Genomic DNA, 15,187 nt, shown 5'->3' on the forward strand with positions numbered 1-15,187 from the left:
ATAAAAAAATTGGGCTGGCTGTAGGCAATTTTAAATTGGTTCCAGGGGTACACGGACAGCAGTGGTGTGGTCAGTGGAGGCCTAGTGGAAGGAGTGACCGCAGACAGGCATCGAAGGCCTAAAATAATAACACATGGCTGTAGGCAATTTTAAATTGGTTCCAGGGGTACACGGGCAGCAGTGACCTGGTCAGTGTAGTAGTAGTTGAAAGAATGGACCGCAGACAGGCATCGAAGGCCTAATATAAAAAAATTGGGCTGGCTGTAGGCAATTTTAAATTGGTTCCAGGGGTACACGGACAGCAGTGGTGTGGTCAGTGGAGGCCTAGTGGAAGGAGTGACCGCAGACAGGCTTCCAAGGCCTAACATAACAAACTTGGGCTGGCTGTAGGCACTTTTAAATTGGTTCCAGGGGTACACGGGCAGCAGTGGTCTGGTCAGTGGAAGTCTAGTGGAAGGAGTGACCGCAGACAGGCTTCCAAGGCCTAACATAACAAACTTGGGCTGGCTGTAGGCACTTTTAAATTGGTTCCAGGGGTACACGGGCAGCAGTGACCTGGTCAGTGTAGTAGTAGTTGAAAGAATGGACCGCAGACAGGCTTCGAAGGCCTAACATAACAAACTTGGGCTGGCTGTAGGCACTTTTAAATTGGTTCCAGGGGTACACGGGCAGCAGTGGTCTGGTCAGTGGAAGTCTAGTGGAAGGAGTGACCGCAGACAGGCTTCCAAGGCCTAACATAACAAACTTGGGCTGGCTGTAGGCACTTTTAAATTGGTTCCAGGGGTACACGGGCAGCAGTGGTCTGGTCAGTGGAAGTCTAGTGGAAGGAGTGACCGCAGACAGGCTTCCAAGGCCTAACATAACAAACTTGGGCTGGCTGTAGGCACTTTTAAATTGGTTCCAGGGGTACACGGGCAGCAGTGGTCTGGTCAGTGGAAGTCTAGTGGAAGGAGTGACCGCAGACAGGCTTCGAAGGCCTAACATAACAAAATTGGGCTGGCTGTAGGCACTTTAAATTGGTTCCAGGGGTACATGGGCAGCAGTGTATGGTCAGTGGAAGTCTAGTGGAAGGAGTGACGGCAGACAGTCTTCGAAGGCCTAACATAACAAAATTGGGCTGACTGTAGGCACTTTTAAATTGGTTCCAGGGTAACACGGCCAGCAGTGGCCTGGTCAGTGTAGTAGTTGTAGAAAGAAGGGACCGCAGACAGGCTTCGAAGGCCTAACATAACAAAAATGTCAAAACAATGGTATTGTCAGTGCCAGGCATTGAAGGATGTCAGCGCCTAGACTACACATTGGTGAAGCTGTGAGAGATAATTTTGCTAGTGGTAGAGCACTGTTTGAGCTGGGGGGGGGAACTGTCTTGTGGCCGGCGTTACAGGCACAGGGCCCCTCATATTACAACGGTGTGTCTGACGTTGGGTGCGCACCACCACCGCCAGAGACACTTTATTGTACTATGAGGGACCCAGTGGCAGTGCCGTCGACCAAAAGCGGCCACACCCACCTCTTCAGACAAACAGCACTCTCAAGGGTCCAAGCGCAAAGTGGCGATAGCACGGGCCCGTGTGGGGAGTTTGGCCATTTCGTGAGGTGGAAACATGTCGTATGCTGGACAATCAGGTGAAGAAAATTACGAGATTGGAAAAGTCATTCAGAATAGTCCACAGGCAAGACCTTTTCATAGGAAAGCTAGGTGTCAGCCGGGCAGGGTGGGGCAAAAGATTTTGAAATCCAGTTGTGGTTCATTTTAATGAAGGTTAGATCATCTACATTTTGGGTAGCCAGACGAGTCCTTTTTTCTGTTAGTATTGAACCTGCAGCACTGAATACTCTTTCTGATAGGACACTAGCTGCCGGGCAAGCAAGCTCCTGCAATGCATATTCTGCCAATTCTGGCCAGGTGTCTAATTTGGATGCCCAGTAATCAAATGGGAATGACGGTTGAGGGAGAACGTCGATAAGGGATGAAAAATAGTTTGTAACCATACTGGACAAATGTTGTCTCCTGTCACTTTGAATTGATGCTGCAGTACCTGTCCTGTCTGCGGTCATAGAAAAATCACTCCACAACCTGGTCAGAAAACCCCTCTGGCCAACGCCACTTCTGATTTCTGCCCCTCTAACACCTCTGGTCTGCTGGCCCCTGGAGCTCGTGTGAGAACGATCACGGGCGCTGTGTGCAGGGAATGCCAGAAGCAAACGGTCAACAAGAGTTGATTGTTTTGTTGCTAATATTAGTTCCAAGTTCTCATGTGGCATAATATTTTGCAATTTGCCTTTATAGCGAGGATCAAGGAGGCAGGCCAACCAGTAATCGTCATCGTTCATCATTTTTGTAATGCGTGTGTCCCTTTTGAGGATACGCAAGGCATAATCCGCCATGTGGGCCAAAGTTCCCGTTGTCAAATCTGCGGTTGTGCTTGGTTGAGGGGCAGTTGCAGGCAAATCTACGTCACTTGTGTCCCTCAAAAAACCAGAACCCGGCCTTGCCACGCCACCAATTTCCCGTGCCCCCGGGAAAGCTTCCTCATTAAAAATATACTCATCCCCATCATCCTCCTCATCCTCCACCTCCTCTTCGCCCGGTACCTCGTCATGTACACTGCCCTGACCAGACAATCGCTGACTGTCATCAAGGCTTTCCTCTTCCTCTGGTGCAGACGCCTGATCCTTTATGTGCGTCAAACTTTGCATCAGCAGACGCATTAGGGGGATGCTCATGCTTATTATGGCGTTGTCTGCACTAACCAGCCGTGTGCATTCCTCAAAACACTGAAGGACTTGACACATGTCTTGAATCTTCGACCACTGCACACCTGACAACTCCATGTCTGCCATCCTACTGCCTGCCCGTGTATGTGTATCCTCCCACAAAAACATAACAGCCCGCCTCTGTTCGCACAGTCTCTGAAGCATGTGCAGTGTTGAGTTCCACCTTGTTGCAACGTCTATGATTAGGCGATGCTGGGGAAGGTTCAAAGAACGCTGATAGGTCTGCATACGGCTGGAGTGTACAGGCGAACGGCGGATATGTGCGCAAAGTCCACGCACTTTGAGGAGCAGGTCGGATAACCCCGGATAACTTTTCAGGAAGCACTGCACCACCAGGTTTAAGGTGTGAGCCAGGCAAGGAATGTGTTTCAGTTGGGAAAGGGAGATGGCAGCCATGAAATTCCTTCCGTTATCACTCACTACCTTGCCTGCCTCAAGATCTACAGTGCCCAGCCACGACTGCGTTTCTTGCTGCAAGAACTCGGACAGAACTTCTGCGGTGTGTCTATTGTCGCCCAAACACTTCATAGCCAATACAGCCTGCTGACGTATGCCAGTAGCTGCCCCATAATGGGAGACCTGGTGTGCAACAGTGGCAGGTGCGGATGGAGTGTTTGTGCGACTGCGGTCTGTGGACGAGCTCTTGCTTCTGCAGGAGGACGAGGAGGAGGAGGAGGGGGTGCGAACGGCTACAGACAACTGTTTACTAGACCGTGGGCTAGGCAGAACTGTCCCAAACTTGCTGTCCCCTGTGGACCCTGAATCCACCACATTTACCCAGTGTGCCGTGATGGACACGTAACGTCCCTGGCCATGCCTACTGGTCCATGCATCTGTTGTCAGGTGCACCTTTGTGCTCACAGATTGCCTGAGTGCATGGACGATGCGCTCTTTAACATGCTGGTGGAGGGCTGGGATGGCTTTTCTGGAAAAAAAGTGTCGACTGGGTAGCTCGTAGCGTGGTACAGCGTAGTCCATCAGGTCTTTGAAAGCTTCGCTTTCAACTAACCGGTAGGGCATCATCTCTAACGAGATTAGTCTAGCTATGTGGGCGTTCAAACCCTGTGTACGCGGATGCGAGGCTAAGTATTTCCTTTTTCTAACCATAGTCTCATGTAGGGTGAGCTGGACTGGAGAGCTGGAGATCGTGGAACTAGCGGGGGTGCCGGTGGACATGGCAGACTGAGAGACGGTGGGAGATGGTATTGTTGCCGCCGGTGCCCTAGATGCAGTGTTTCCTACTACGAAACTGGTGATTCCCTGACCCTGACTGCTTTGGCCTGGCAAAGATACCTGCACAGATACAGCAGGTGGTGCGCTAAATGGTGGTCCTACACTGCCGGAAGGGATGTTGCGTTGATGACTAGCTTCATTGGCCGAGGGTGCAACAACCTTAAGGGACGTTTGGTAGTTAGTCCAAGCTTTCAAATGCATGGTGGTTAAATGTCTATGCATGCAACTAGTATTGAGACTTTTCAGATTCTGACCTCTGCTTAAGGAAGTAGAACATTTTTGACAGATGACTTTGCGCTGATCAATTGGATGTTGTTTAAAAAAATGCCAGACTGCACTCTTTCTAGCATCGGATACCTTTTCAGGCATTGCAGACTGAGCTTTAACCGGATGGCCACGCTGTCCTCCACCAGGTTTTGGCTTTGCCACGCGTTTTGGGCAAGATACGGGCCCGGCAGATGGAACCTGTGGCGATGTTGATGCCTGCTGCGGCCCCTCCTCCTCCTCTGCTTCAGAACTGCTGCCGCCTGCACCCTGTTCCCCCAATGGCTGCCAATCGGGGTCAAGAACTGGGTCATCTAATAACTCTTCTTGTACCTCCTGCGCAACTTCGTCTGTGTCACCGTGTCGTTCGGTGGTATAGCGTTCGTGATGGGGCAACATAGTCTCATCAGGGTCTGATTCTTGATCAGCACCCTGCGAGGGCAATGTTGTGGTCTGAGTCAAAGGACCAGCATAGTAGTCTGGCTGTGGCTGTGCGTCAGTGCACTCCATGTCAGATTCAATTTGTAATGGGCATGGACTGTTAACTGCTTCACTTTCTAAGCCAGGGACGGTATGTGTAAAGAGCTCCATGGAGTAACCCGTTGTGTCGCCTGCTGCATTCTTCTCTGTTGTTGTTTTTGCTGAAGAGGACAAGGAAGTGACTTGTCCCTGACCGTGAACATCCACTAACGACGCGCTGCTTTTACTTTTACCAGTTTCACGAGATGAGGCAAAAGAGCTAGAGGCTGAGTCAGCAAGATAAGCCAAAACTTGCTCTTGCTGCTCCGGCTTTAAAAGCGGTTTTCCTAATCCCAGAAAAGGGAGCGTTCGAGGCCTTGTGTAGCCGGACGACGAACCTGGCTCCACAGCTCCAGACTTAGGTGCAATATTTTTTCCCCCACGACCACCTGATGCTCCACCACTACCACTACCCTCATTACCAGCTGACAATGAACGCCCCCGGCCACGACCTCTTCCACTAGACTTCCTCATTGTTTTAAAAACGTAACCAAACTAACGTTATTTGTTGTAGTCACACAACTTACACGGTGAGCTATAACTTCAGTATGATTTAGCTACCCCTTTACAGGTTGGTGAGACCACAGCGAAAATCAGGCCCAATGTTACACACTCTTTTTTTGGTGGCTGCAAATTAGAGAGATGCCCCACACGCAGGACTGTCACTGAAGCACAAATGTTAATATTAATGTCACACTATTATTTTTTTTTTATTTTTATTTTTTTCAGGAACACTTTAGAAACCCCCCAAAAAAATAAAAAAAAGATTTTTGCAGGGAGAATTTAGAAAACAAATGTAACAAACTATATGCTTTCTATGGGCCACTGAGTGAGAGATGACGCACACAGGAATCAGGAGTGGCACACAAGCCCAGAGGCCAATATTTTTCTACCAATGATTGATGGAGTTATTTTCTCTGGTAGATTTTGGAACCCAAATCAAGGAAAAAAAATGTAGGCTTTCTATGGACCACAATTGGAGAGAGAGAGAGAGAGAGAGAGAGAGATGGCACACCCAGGAGTCAAGACTGGCACACAAGCAGAAAGGCCAATATTAATCTCCCACTGTTTTTTTTTTTTTTTTTTTTTTTTTTTTTTTTTCAGGGAGACTTTAGAAAAAAAAATAATAAAAAAAATATGATTTTATCAGGAAGAATTTAGAAACCAAATAAAATAAAATGATTTTTTCAGGGAGAATTTATAAAACAAATAAAAACAAAAATAGGCGTTCTATGGCCCACTGACTGAGAGATGACGCACACAGGAGTCAGGAGTGGCACACAAACCCAGAGGCCAATATTTTTCTACCAATGATTGATGTAGTTATTTTCTCTGGTAGATTTTAGAACCCAAATCAAGGAAAAAAAATATAGGCTTTCTATGGACCACAATTGGAGAGAGAGAGAGAGAGAGAGAGAGAGAGATGGCACACCCAGGAGTCAAGACTGGCACACAAGCAGAAAGGCCAATATTAATCTCCCACTGTTTTTTTTGGTTGTTTTTTTTTTTTTTTTTTCAGGGAGACTTTAGAAAAAAAAATAATAAAAAAAATATGATTTTATCAGGAAGAATTTAGAAACCAAATAAAATAAAATGATTTTTTCAGGGAGAATTTATAAAACAAATAAAACCAAAAATAGGCGTTCTATGGCCCACTGACTGAGAGATGACGCACCCAGGAGTCAAGACTGGCACACAAGCAGAAAGGCCAATATTAATCTCCCACTGTTTTTTTTTTTTTTTTTCAGGGAGACTTTAGAAAAAAAAATAATAAAAAAAATGTGATTTTATCAGGAAGAATTTAGAAACCAAATAAAATAAAATGATTTTTTCAGGGAGAATTTATAAAACAAATAAAAACAAAAATAGGCGTTCTATGGCCCACTGACTGAGAGATGACGCACACAGGAGTCAGGAGTGGCACACAAACCCAGAGGCCAATATTTTTCTACCAATGATTGATGTAGTTATTTTCTCTGGTAGATTTTAGAACCCAAATCAAGGAAAAAAAATATAGGCTTTCTATGGACCACAATTGGAGAGAGAGAGAGAGAGAGAGAGAGAGAGAGAGAGATGGCACACCCAGGAGTCAAGACTGGCACACAAGCAGAAAGGCCAATATTAATCTCCCACTGTTTTTTTTGGTTGTTTTTTTTTTTTTTTTTTCAGGGAGACTTTAGAAAAAAAAATAATAAAAAAAATATGATTTTATCAGGAAGAATTTAGAAACCAAATAAAATAAAATGATTTTTTCAGGGAGAATTTATAAAACAAATAAAACCAAAAATAGGCGTTCTATGGCCCACTGACTGAGAGATGACGCACCCAGGAGTCAAGACTGGCACACAAGCAGAAAGGCCAATATTAATCTCCCACTGTTTTTTTTTTTTCAGGGAGACTTTAGAAAAAAAAATAATAAAAAAAATGTGATTTTATCAGGAAGAATTTAGAAACCAAATAAAATAAAATGATTTTTTCAGGGAGAATTTAGAAAACAAATAAAACCAAAAATAGGCGTTCTATGGCCCACTGACTGAGAGATGACGCACCCAGGAGTCAAGACTGGCACACAAGCAGAAAGGCCAATATTAATCTCCCACTGTTTTTTTTTTTTTTTTCAGGGAGACTTTAGAAAAAAAAATAATAAAAAAAATGTGATTTTATCAGGAAGAATTTAGAAACCAAATAAAATAAAATGATTTTTTCAGGGAGAATTTAGAAAACAAATAAAACCAAAAATAGGCGTTCTATGGCCCACTGACTGAGAGATGACGCACCCAGGAGTCAAGACTGGCACACAAGCAGAAAGGCCAATATTAATCTCCCACTGTGTTTTTTTTTTTTTTTCAGGGAGACTTTAGAAAAAAAAATAATAAAAAAAATGTGATTTTATCAGGAAGAATTTAGAAACCAAATAAAATAAAATGATTTTTTCAGGGAGAATTTAGAAAACAAATAAAACCAAAAATAGGCGTTCTATGGCCCACTGACTGAGAGATGACGCACCCAGGAGTCAAGACTGGCACACAAGCAGAAAGGCCAATATTAATCTCCCACTGTTTTTTTTTTTTTTTTTCAGGGAGACTTTAGAAAAAAAAATAATAAAAAAAATGTGATTTTATCAGGAAGAATTTAGAAACCAAATAAAATAAAATGATTTTTTCAGGGAGAATTTAGAAAACAAATAAAACCAAAAATAGGCGTTCTATGGCCCACTGACTGAGAGATGACGCACCCAGGAGTCAAGACTGGCACACAAGCAGAAAGGCCAATATTAATCTCCCACTGTTTTTTTTTTTTTTTTCAGGGAGACTTTAGAAAAAAAAATAATAAAAAAAATATGATTTTATCAGGAAGAATTTAGAAACCAAATAAAATAAAATGATTTTTTCAGGGAGAATTTATAAAACAAATAAAAACAAAAATAGGCGTTCTATGGCCCACTGACTGAGAGATGACGCACACAGGAGTCAGGAGTGGCACACAAACCCAGAGGCCAATATTTTTCTACCAATGATTGATGTAGTTATTTTCTCTGGTAGATTTTAGAACCCAAATCAAGGAAAAAAAATATAGGCTTTCTATGGACCACAATTGGAGAGAGAGAGAGAGAGAGAGAGAGAGAGAGAGAGACATGGCACACCCAGGAGTCAAGACTGGCACACAAGCAGAAAGGCCAATATTAATCTCCCACTGTTTTTTTTTTTTTTTTTCAGGGAGACTTTAGAAAAAAAAATAATAAAAAAAAAAAGATTTTATCAGGAAGAATTTAGAAACCAAATAAAATAAAATGATTTTTTCAGGGAGAATTTATAAAACAAATAAAACCAAAAATAGGCGTTCTATGGCCCACTGACTGAGAGAGAGAGAGAGAGAGATGGAACGCTTAGTACTGGCACACAAGCCCAAAGGGCAATATTAATCTCCCTTTTTTTTTCCAGGGAGAATTTCTAAAACCCAAAAAAAAAATAAAATAGGCTTTCTATGGCCCACTATTTGTGAGAGAGATGGGACGCTCAGGACTGGCACAGATGGCACGCTCAGGACTGGCACAGAAGCCCAGAGGCCAATATTAATCTCCCTTTTTTTCTGGGAGAATTTATAAAACCAAAAAAATATTTAAATAGGCTTTCTATGGCCCACTATTTGTGAGAGAGATGGCACGCTCAGGACTGGCACAGATGGCACGCTCACAACTGGCACACAAGCCCAGAGGCCAATATTAATCTCCCTTTTTTCAGGGAAAATTTATAAAACAAAAAAAAAAAATAAATAGGCTTTCTATGGCCCACTATTTGTGAGAGAGATGGCACGCTCAGGGCTGGCACAGATGGCACGCTCAGGACTGGCACACAAGCCCAGAGGCCAATATTAATCTCCCTTTTTTTCAGGGAGAAATTATAAAACCCCCAAAAAAAATAAAATAGGCTTTCTATGGCCCACTATTTGTGAGAGAGATGGGACGCTCAGGACTGGCACAGATGGCACGCTCAGGACTGGCACAGAAGCCCAGAGGCCAATATTAATCTCCCTTTTTTTCTGGGAGAATTTATAAAACCAAAAAAAAATTTAAATAGGCTTTCTATGGCCCACTATTTGTGAGAGAGATGGCACGCTCAGGACTGGCACAGATGGCACGCTCACAACTGGCACACAAGCCCAGAGGCCAATATTAATCTCCCTTTTTTCAGGGAAAATTTATAAAACAAAAAAAAAAATTAAATAGGCTTTCTATGGCCCACTATTTGTGAGAGAGATGGCACGCTCAGGGCTGGCACAGATGGCACGCTCAGGACTGGCACACAAGCCCAGAGGCCAATATTAATCTCCCTTTTTTTCAGGGAGAATTTATAAAACCAAAAAAAAAAATAAATAGGCTTTCTATGGCCCACTATTTGTGAGAGAGATGGCACGCTCAGGGCTGGCACAGATGGCACGCTCAGGACTGGCACACAAGCCCAGAGGCCAATATTAATCTCCCTTTTTTTCAGGGAGAATTTATAAAACCCCAAAAAAAATAAAATAGGCTTTCTATGGCCCACTATTTGTGAGAGAGATGGCACACTCAGGACTGGCACACAAGCCCAAAGGCCAATATTAATCTCCCACTGTATTTTTATCAGGGAGAATTTATACACCCCACAAAAAAAAATACAGAAAAATGAAAAGGCTTTCTATGGCCCACTATGTGAGAGAGATGGCACACACAGGGATGGCACTCTAGCAGAAATGCCAAATTGCCAATCTTAATCTCCCACCAAAAAAAAAAAAAAAAAAAAAACAGGGAATGTCCTACAATTACTATCTCCCTGCCTGCAGTAATCTCAGCCAGGTATGGCAGGCAGCTACTATCTCCCTGCCTGCAGTAATCTCAGCCAGGTATGGCAGGCAGCAATAAGGAGTGGACTGATGCACAAATGAAATAAAAAGTGTGGACAAACAAAAAAGATAGCTGTGCAGAAAGGAAGGAACAAGAGGATTTGTGCTTTGAAAAAAGCAGTTGGTTTGCACAGCGGCGTACACACAGCAATGCAGCTATCAGGGAGCCTTCTAGGGCAGCCCAATGAGCTACAGCGCTGAGGGGAAAAAAAAAAAAAAAAAAACTTCCACTGTCCCTGCACACCGAGGGTGGTGTTGGACAGTGCAAATCGCTGCAGCACAAGCGGTTTTGTGGTTAATGGACCCTGCCTAACGCTATCCCTGCTTCTGACAAAGCGGCAGCAACCTCTCCCTAAGCTCAGATCAGCAGCAGTAAGATGGCGGTCGGCGGGAACGCCTCTTTATAGCCCCTGTGACGTCGCAGACAGCAAGCCAATCACTGCAATGCCCTTCTCTAAGATGGTGGGGACCAGGACCTATGTCATCACGCTGCCCACACTCTGCGTTTACCTTCATTGGCTGAGAAATGGCGCTTTTCGCGTCATTGAAACGCGACTTTGGCGCGAAAGTCGCGTACCGCATGGCCGACCGCGCACAGGGGTCGGATCGGGTTTCATGAAACCCCGACTTAGCCAAAAGTCGGCGACTTTTGAAAATGTTCGACCCGTTTCGCTCAACCCTAGTAAATACTTCTAATGATTGGCAAATGATGTGAGAGAAGTCTGAATCGAGATGGACAAGAGAGACTTCAGTAACTGTAAGGGAACACCACCATCTGATGGACCAAACTGAAAGTGAAAAAAGAAAGAATTGTGCTGGGAGATTTGCAGGGGAGTGAATTTGACTGCTGAACTGGATCAGGTGACATAACAGACTGAGTGTTAGGTGTCGAGTTCCTGCACAGGGGGAATCTCGGGCCATCTCCGCTGCGGTCTCCCATTCTTCTCCTGCCGCAGTGGAGCCTGCTCAGCGGAGACGTCGGTCCCAGCGTCTCGCTCAGTCTGACTCTGTACAAAGAGTTATTGCTGCTTTTCCTGCTTCAGCCATTGAAGTCAGTGCTGGGCAGCGGTGAGCAGATGCTTCTGGGACTAAGTCCTGCTTTTCTCATTCTGAGCATGCCCTGAGTAAGATCTCTCAGTGGAGATCGAGGGTCACATGGTCAGATACGGCACCTAAGTCCATTGGTCCTTTCAGGAAGGTCCTGTAGGTACTAGGACTAAGTCCTGCTTTGCACACACTGAGCAAGCCCAGGGCAAGATCTCTCAGTGGAGATTTAGGGTCAAATGCTCAGGTATGGCAGTCTCTCATTGGTCCTTCTAGGAAGGTCTTTTACTTGCTGCAGCTATATAAGGCTCGCATGGCCGCACGGCCATGCGCTAGTATCAAATGTGTTTTGGCTTATGCCAGTGGATACGATACCACTCTGTTCTTATGTGGTCTGAAGCTGTTAGCATTGGGACTGTACACTCAGGCAGGCAGCTAGCGTCAGTGGGGGCAATTAGCCTTGGCTTACCATCTGGTTCGTTCATGTGTGCGGTTAGCACAGAAGAGTTCCAGAGCAAGCACAACCCTAGTTAGGGTTTTGGTTTTGTGTACAGCGTGACTCTGTGAGGCAACAGAGTTCGCTACCAGTTCACACGGGGTGAAGCTTAACCCACGTGTGAGCTCAGAGTCCATCCGCCATTACTTAGCAGCAGATATCGCTGCACAGTGGACCCCGGGCTGTGAACACACCTTGTAGCTACCTACCTATTACTCGGTGCATTCCGCTAGCCCTAACACTGAGTTGGCAGCTTTACCACCTGAGAAAATAAAGAACCTCATCCACAACTACCACAAAAGACTTCAAGCTCTCATTGATGTTAAAGGGGGCAATACACGGTATTAAGAAATTGGGTATGTGTTTGACAATAAATGGCTTCACCCAACCACTAACCATGAGTGGAGAAAAAGTTTTGGTGTTATTCATATTCTCTGAAAAAAGGCCAGTTGCACTTTAGATGCTTGTTAACCAAAATTAGATCCTAGAACAAAAGACATATGATTTATTTTTCTTTATTTAATCCCAGCTTCACCTGTAAAAACCATTGAAAAACAGCACCAAAACCTAAAAGTGTGAACAAGGCTTTAGATTTATCTGTGGGTTTGGTGTATTTCTGCAAATTAATCTTTATATGTTCAGTCATTTTTTTATGATGATTCTGGTAAAAATGAACTGGCCATGACAGATTTGATGAAGACAGATGATACAGTTTATCAGTCTGGCTACCACGAAATGAATATTACCTCTCAACAGATACGTAGTGAATTATAATTAGTTAATTAACCAGCCGTAGCTGTATTAAGGAACATTCGGTGATTGAGGGATGTGCAGTTTTCAGTTTTTTGGTATCTTCTATTCGTCATCTTACCCATACTTTGCAATAACCTCGTCTCAGGGTTTTTTGCCTTGCTGTGGTGTAGGTTTCGCCAGGAAGCTGACTCATCATCAGTCAGTACATTTATACCACAGTCATATCTGCACACAGGTGACTAATAATGTTGGGCCTTCTGCCTGTTCTAGTAATGACATAGGAGGTCACAGTGCAAGGCGGTGAATAGTTTGATTATTTTGTAAATGGACGAAAAATTGTTATGAATGTAGATCACATTGTAGAGCTTTTGTTTTGTCACTTCATACACACAACTTATTTACATCAGTGTTTCTTGGACAGGAGAACCTATTTTTTGTCATGGAATATCTCAACGGAGGAGACCTCATGTTCCATATACAAAGCTGCCATAAGTTTGATCTTGCCAGAGCTACGTATGTTTCCTTTATATTTTATTAAAATTTCTTTATCAACGTTTCTAAAACTATTGTTTACCAAATCCATTATGTAGAACTGCATAATTAATATATATGGATAATCAGTAGGAAACGCGTACATGTTGTTTCAGTGGGGTACCCAAACCTGAAATCCCCCACATGTCCAAAGACCTCTGTTCTAAGAATGGTGACCAAAAGTGGCACGTAAGGTATATTTACCCAGCCATTTTTACGTCGTATTTTTCTGTATGAATAACAAGGGTGTAGGCAAAGAGCTGAGTATATTACATGTGCTTTTCATACTTTTTAAAATTTATTTTTAGTTGCTTTTTTAGGTGTTTATAATTGCATTTTTTTAGAAAATTTTAGGTGCATTTTTCACCAATACATTTGAATGGGTGAAAAATGCTGCAGCTATTCACATGCTGAGTTTTGGCAAAAACACTGCACCGCGCCAAATACGTGCAAAAAAAGAAAGAAAGCAGTGAGTGATTGAGATTTCAGAAAGATCATTGATTTTGCTAGTACTGTAAAGCGCTGCATATTTTGTGCACCAAATCCGCCATGTGAAAAATGCAGCAAAAACGCTGGAATTACACCATGTGGGAAAATACCCTTACTGGAAAGCAGAATCAAGAGGTGGCCCTCAAATATTTGATTTGCCCCTTTCTGTGAATCTTTTAGGCCTCCTTCACGTATACGGGTCTCTGGTCTGTGTAGCATCTGTTTTTACACATACCGGAGGTATGTATTCTCATGTACCCATTATAAACTAGGGGCACATGTCCGTGTCCATGTTTTCACACAGAGCATGTGTCCGTGTGACCCACACATAGACATGTCTGTTTTTTCTGACAGTACGGAAGACAAGGGCCAATAGAAGTCAATGGGTCCGTGTAGATACGTACAACACATAGATGCCATCCTTGTGCCGTCCGTGTGACAAGTACCGGAATAGAATGAAGAATACAAATTACAGTATTTTTTATGTGTTAAGATGTGGAAAGAAGATAGATAGGTAGATAGATATCTGTGAGATTAATAATTTATGCCTTGCATGTGTAGCTTACGGTACATCTTTTAACCTAATAAATAAATGAAAAAATTACACGGGGTCCCCCCTATTTTTGGTAACCAGCAAAGGTAAAACAGACAGTTGAGAGTTGATATTACCAGGCTGGAAAGGTCCCTGATAATTGGGCCATTCCCAGCCTAAAAATACCAGCTCTCACCTTCCCCAGAAGTGGAACATCACATGAAATGCTCCAATTTTGGCGCTTCCATAGTTACATAGTTATTACATAGTTATTAAGGTTGAAGGAAGACTATAAGTCCATCTAGTTCAACCCATAGCCTAACCTAACATGCCCTAACATGTTGATCCAGAGGAAGGCAAAAAAAAACCCATGTGGCAAAGAGTAAGCTCCACATTGGGGAAAAAAATTCCTTCCCGACTCCACATACGGCAATCAGACTAGTTCCCTGGATCAACGCCCTATCAAGGAATCTAGTGTATATACCCTGTAACATTATACTTTTCCAGAAAGGTATCCAGTCCCCTCTTAAATGGTGTGGTGGCAATCGGAATAATGGGGATTGGGGTCGATGTCAGTTGTGGATTGTCCAAAAACACAGCTGACATAAGTCCTGGTGTTAGTAATGGAGAGGTGTTTATCAGACACCCCCGCTACTAAACCAGTGAAAAATAATAACACACAAAAATGCGTTATTTAAATTAACACCCCCTGACACTTTCCCTAGTTCAACATTTTACTTAAAAAAAAAAATTCCCATGCAGGTCTGACGAAGTTCAGCGAATTTGATATAGTCCAGTGAATGGAATCCTAAAAAGAAATACATATATTGCAATACACTTCAAATAGCAGCCGATTAATGGGGGTCAGAGTGTCGAGACTCCCATCAATTGAACAGCATATAAGTGCCCAGCTCCATTCTTCAGAGTGTTGTTTTGTGTGATTTCTGAGGGTCTTGGGAGCCAGACCCCCACGGATTGACAGCTATTTCAGTTTCTATAATAAAAACAATCTTTAACAATAGTTATACTTTAAATAAAAATTACATATATGAACCAAATATATGAAATTATTATTCCCATCTTCATACATTGATATTTTTGGATAGTGCCTGTAAATATATGCAATTTTGCAATGAATTGCTTCTAGAAATATGATTCTATTCTTGAGG

At 43.4% G+C, this 15,187-nt stretch overlaps 1 protein-coding gene across 1 annotated transcript in view; it reads left to right on the forward strand.

The window, feature by feature from the left end:
- The window catches only part of PRKCQ (protein kinase C theta), a 243,795-nt gene that overhangs the window by 190,597 nt on the left and 38,011 nt on the right, over positions 1 to 15,187 (forward strand). Inside the window, exon 13 of the mRNA XM_069765311.1 lies at positions 12,888 to 12,979. Within this exon, the coding sequence (XP_069621412.1) occupies positions 12,888 to 12,979 (92 nt within the window). The remainder of the gene's footprint in view (positions 1 to 12,887; positions 12,980 to 15,187) is intronic.

Source organism: Ranitomeya imitator, chromosome 4 (genome assembly GCF_032444005.1).
Source record: "Ranitomeya imitator isolate aRanImi1 chromosome 4, aRanImi1.pri, whole genome shotgun sequence".
NCBI classification, from domain to species: Eukaryota; Metazoa; Chordata; class Amphibia; order Anura; family Dendrobatidae; genus Ranitomeya; species Ranitomeya imitator.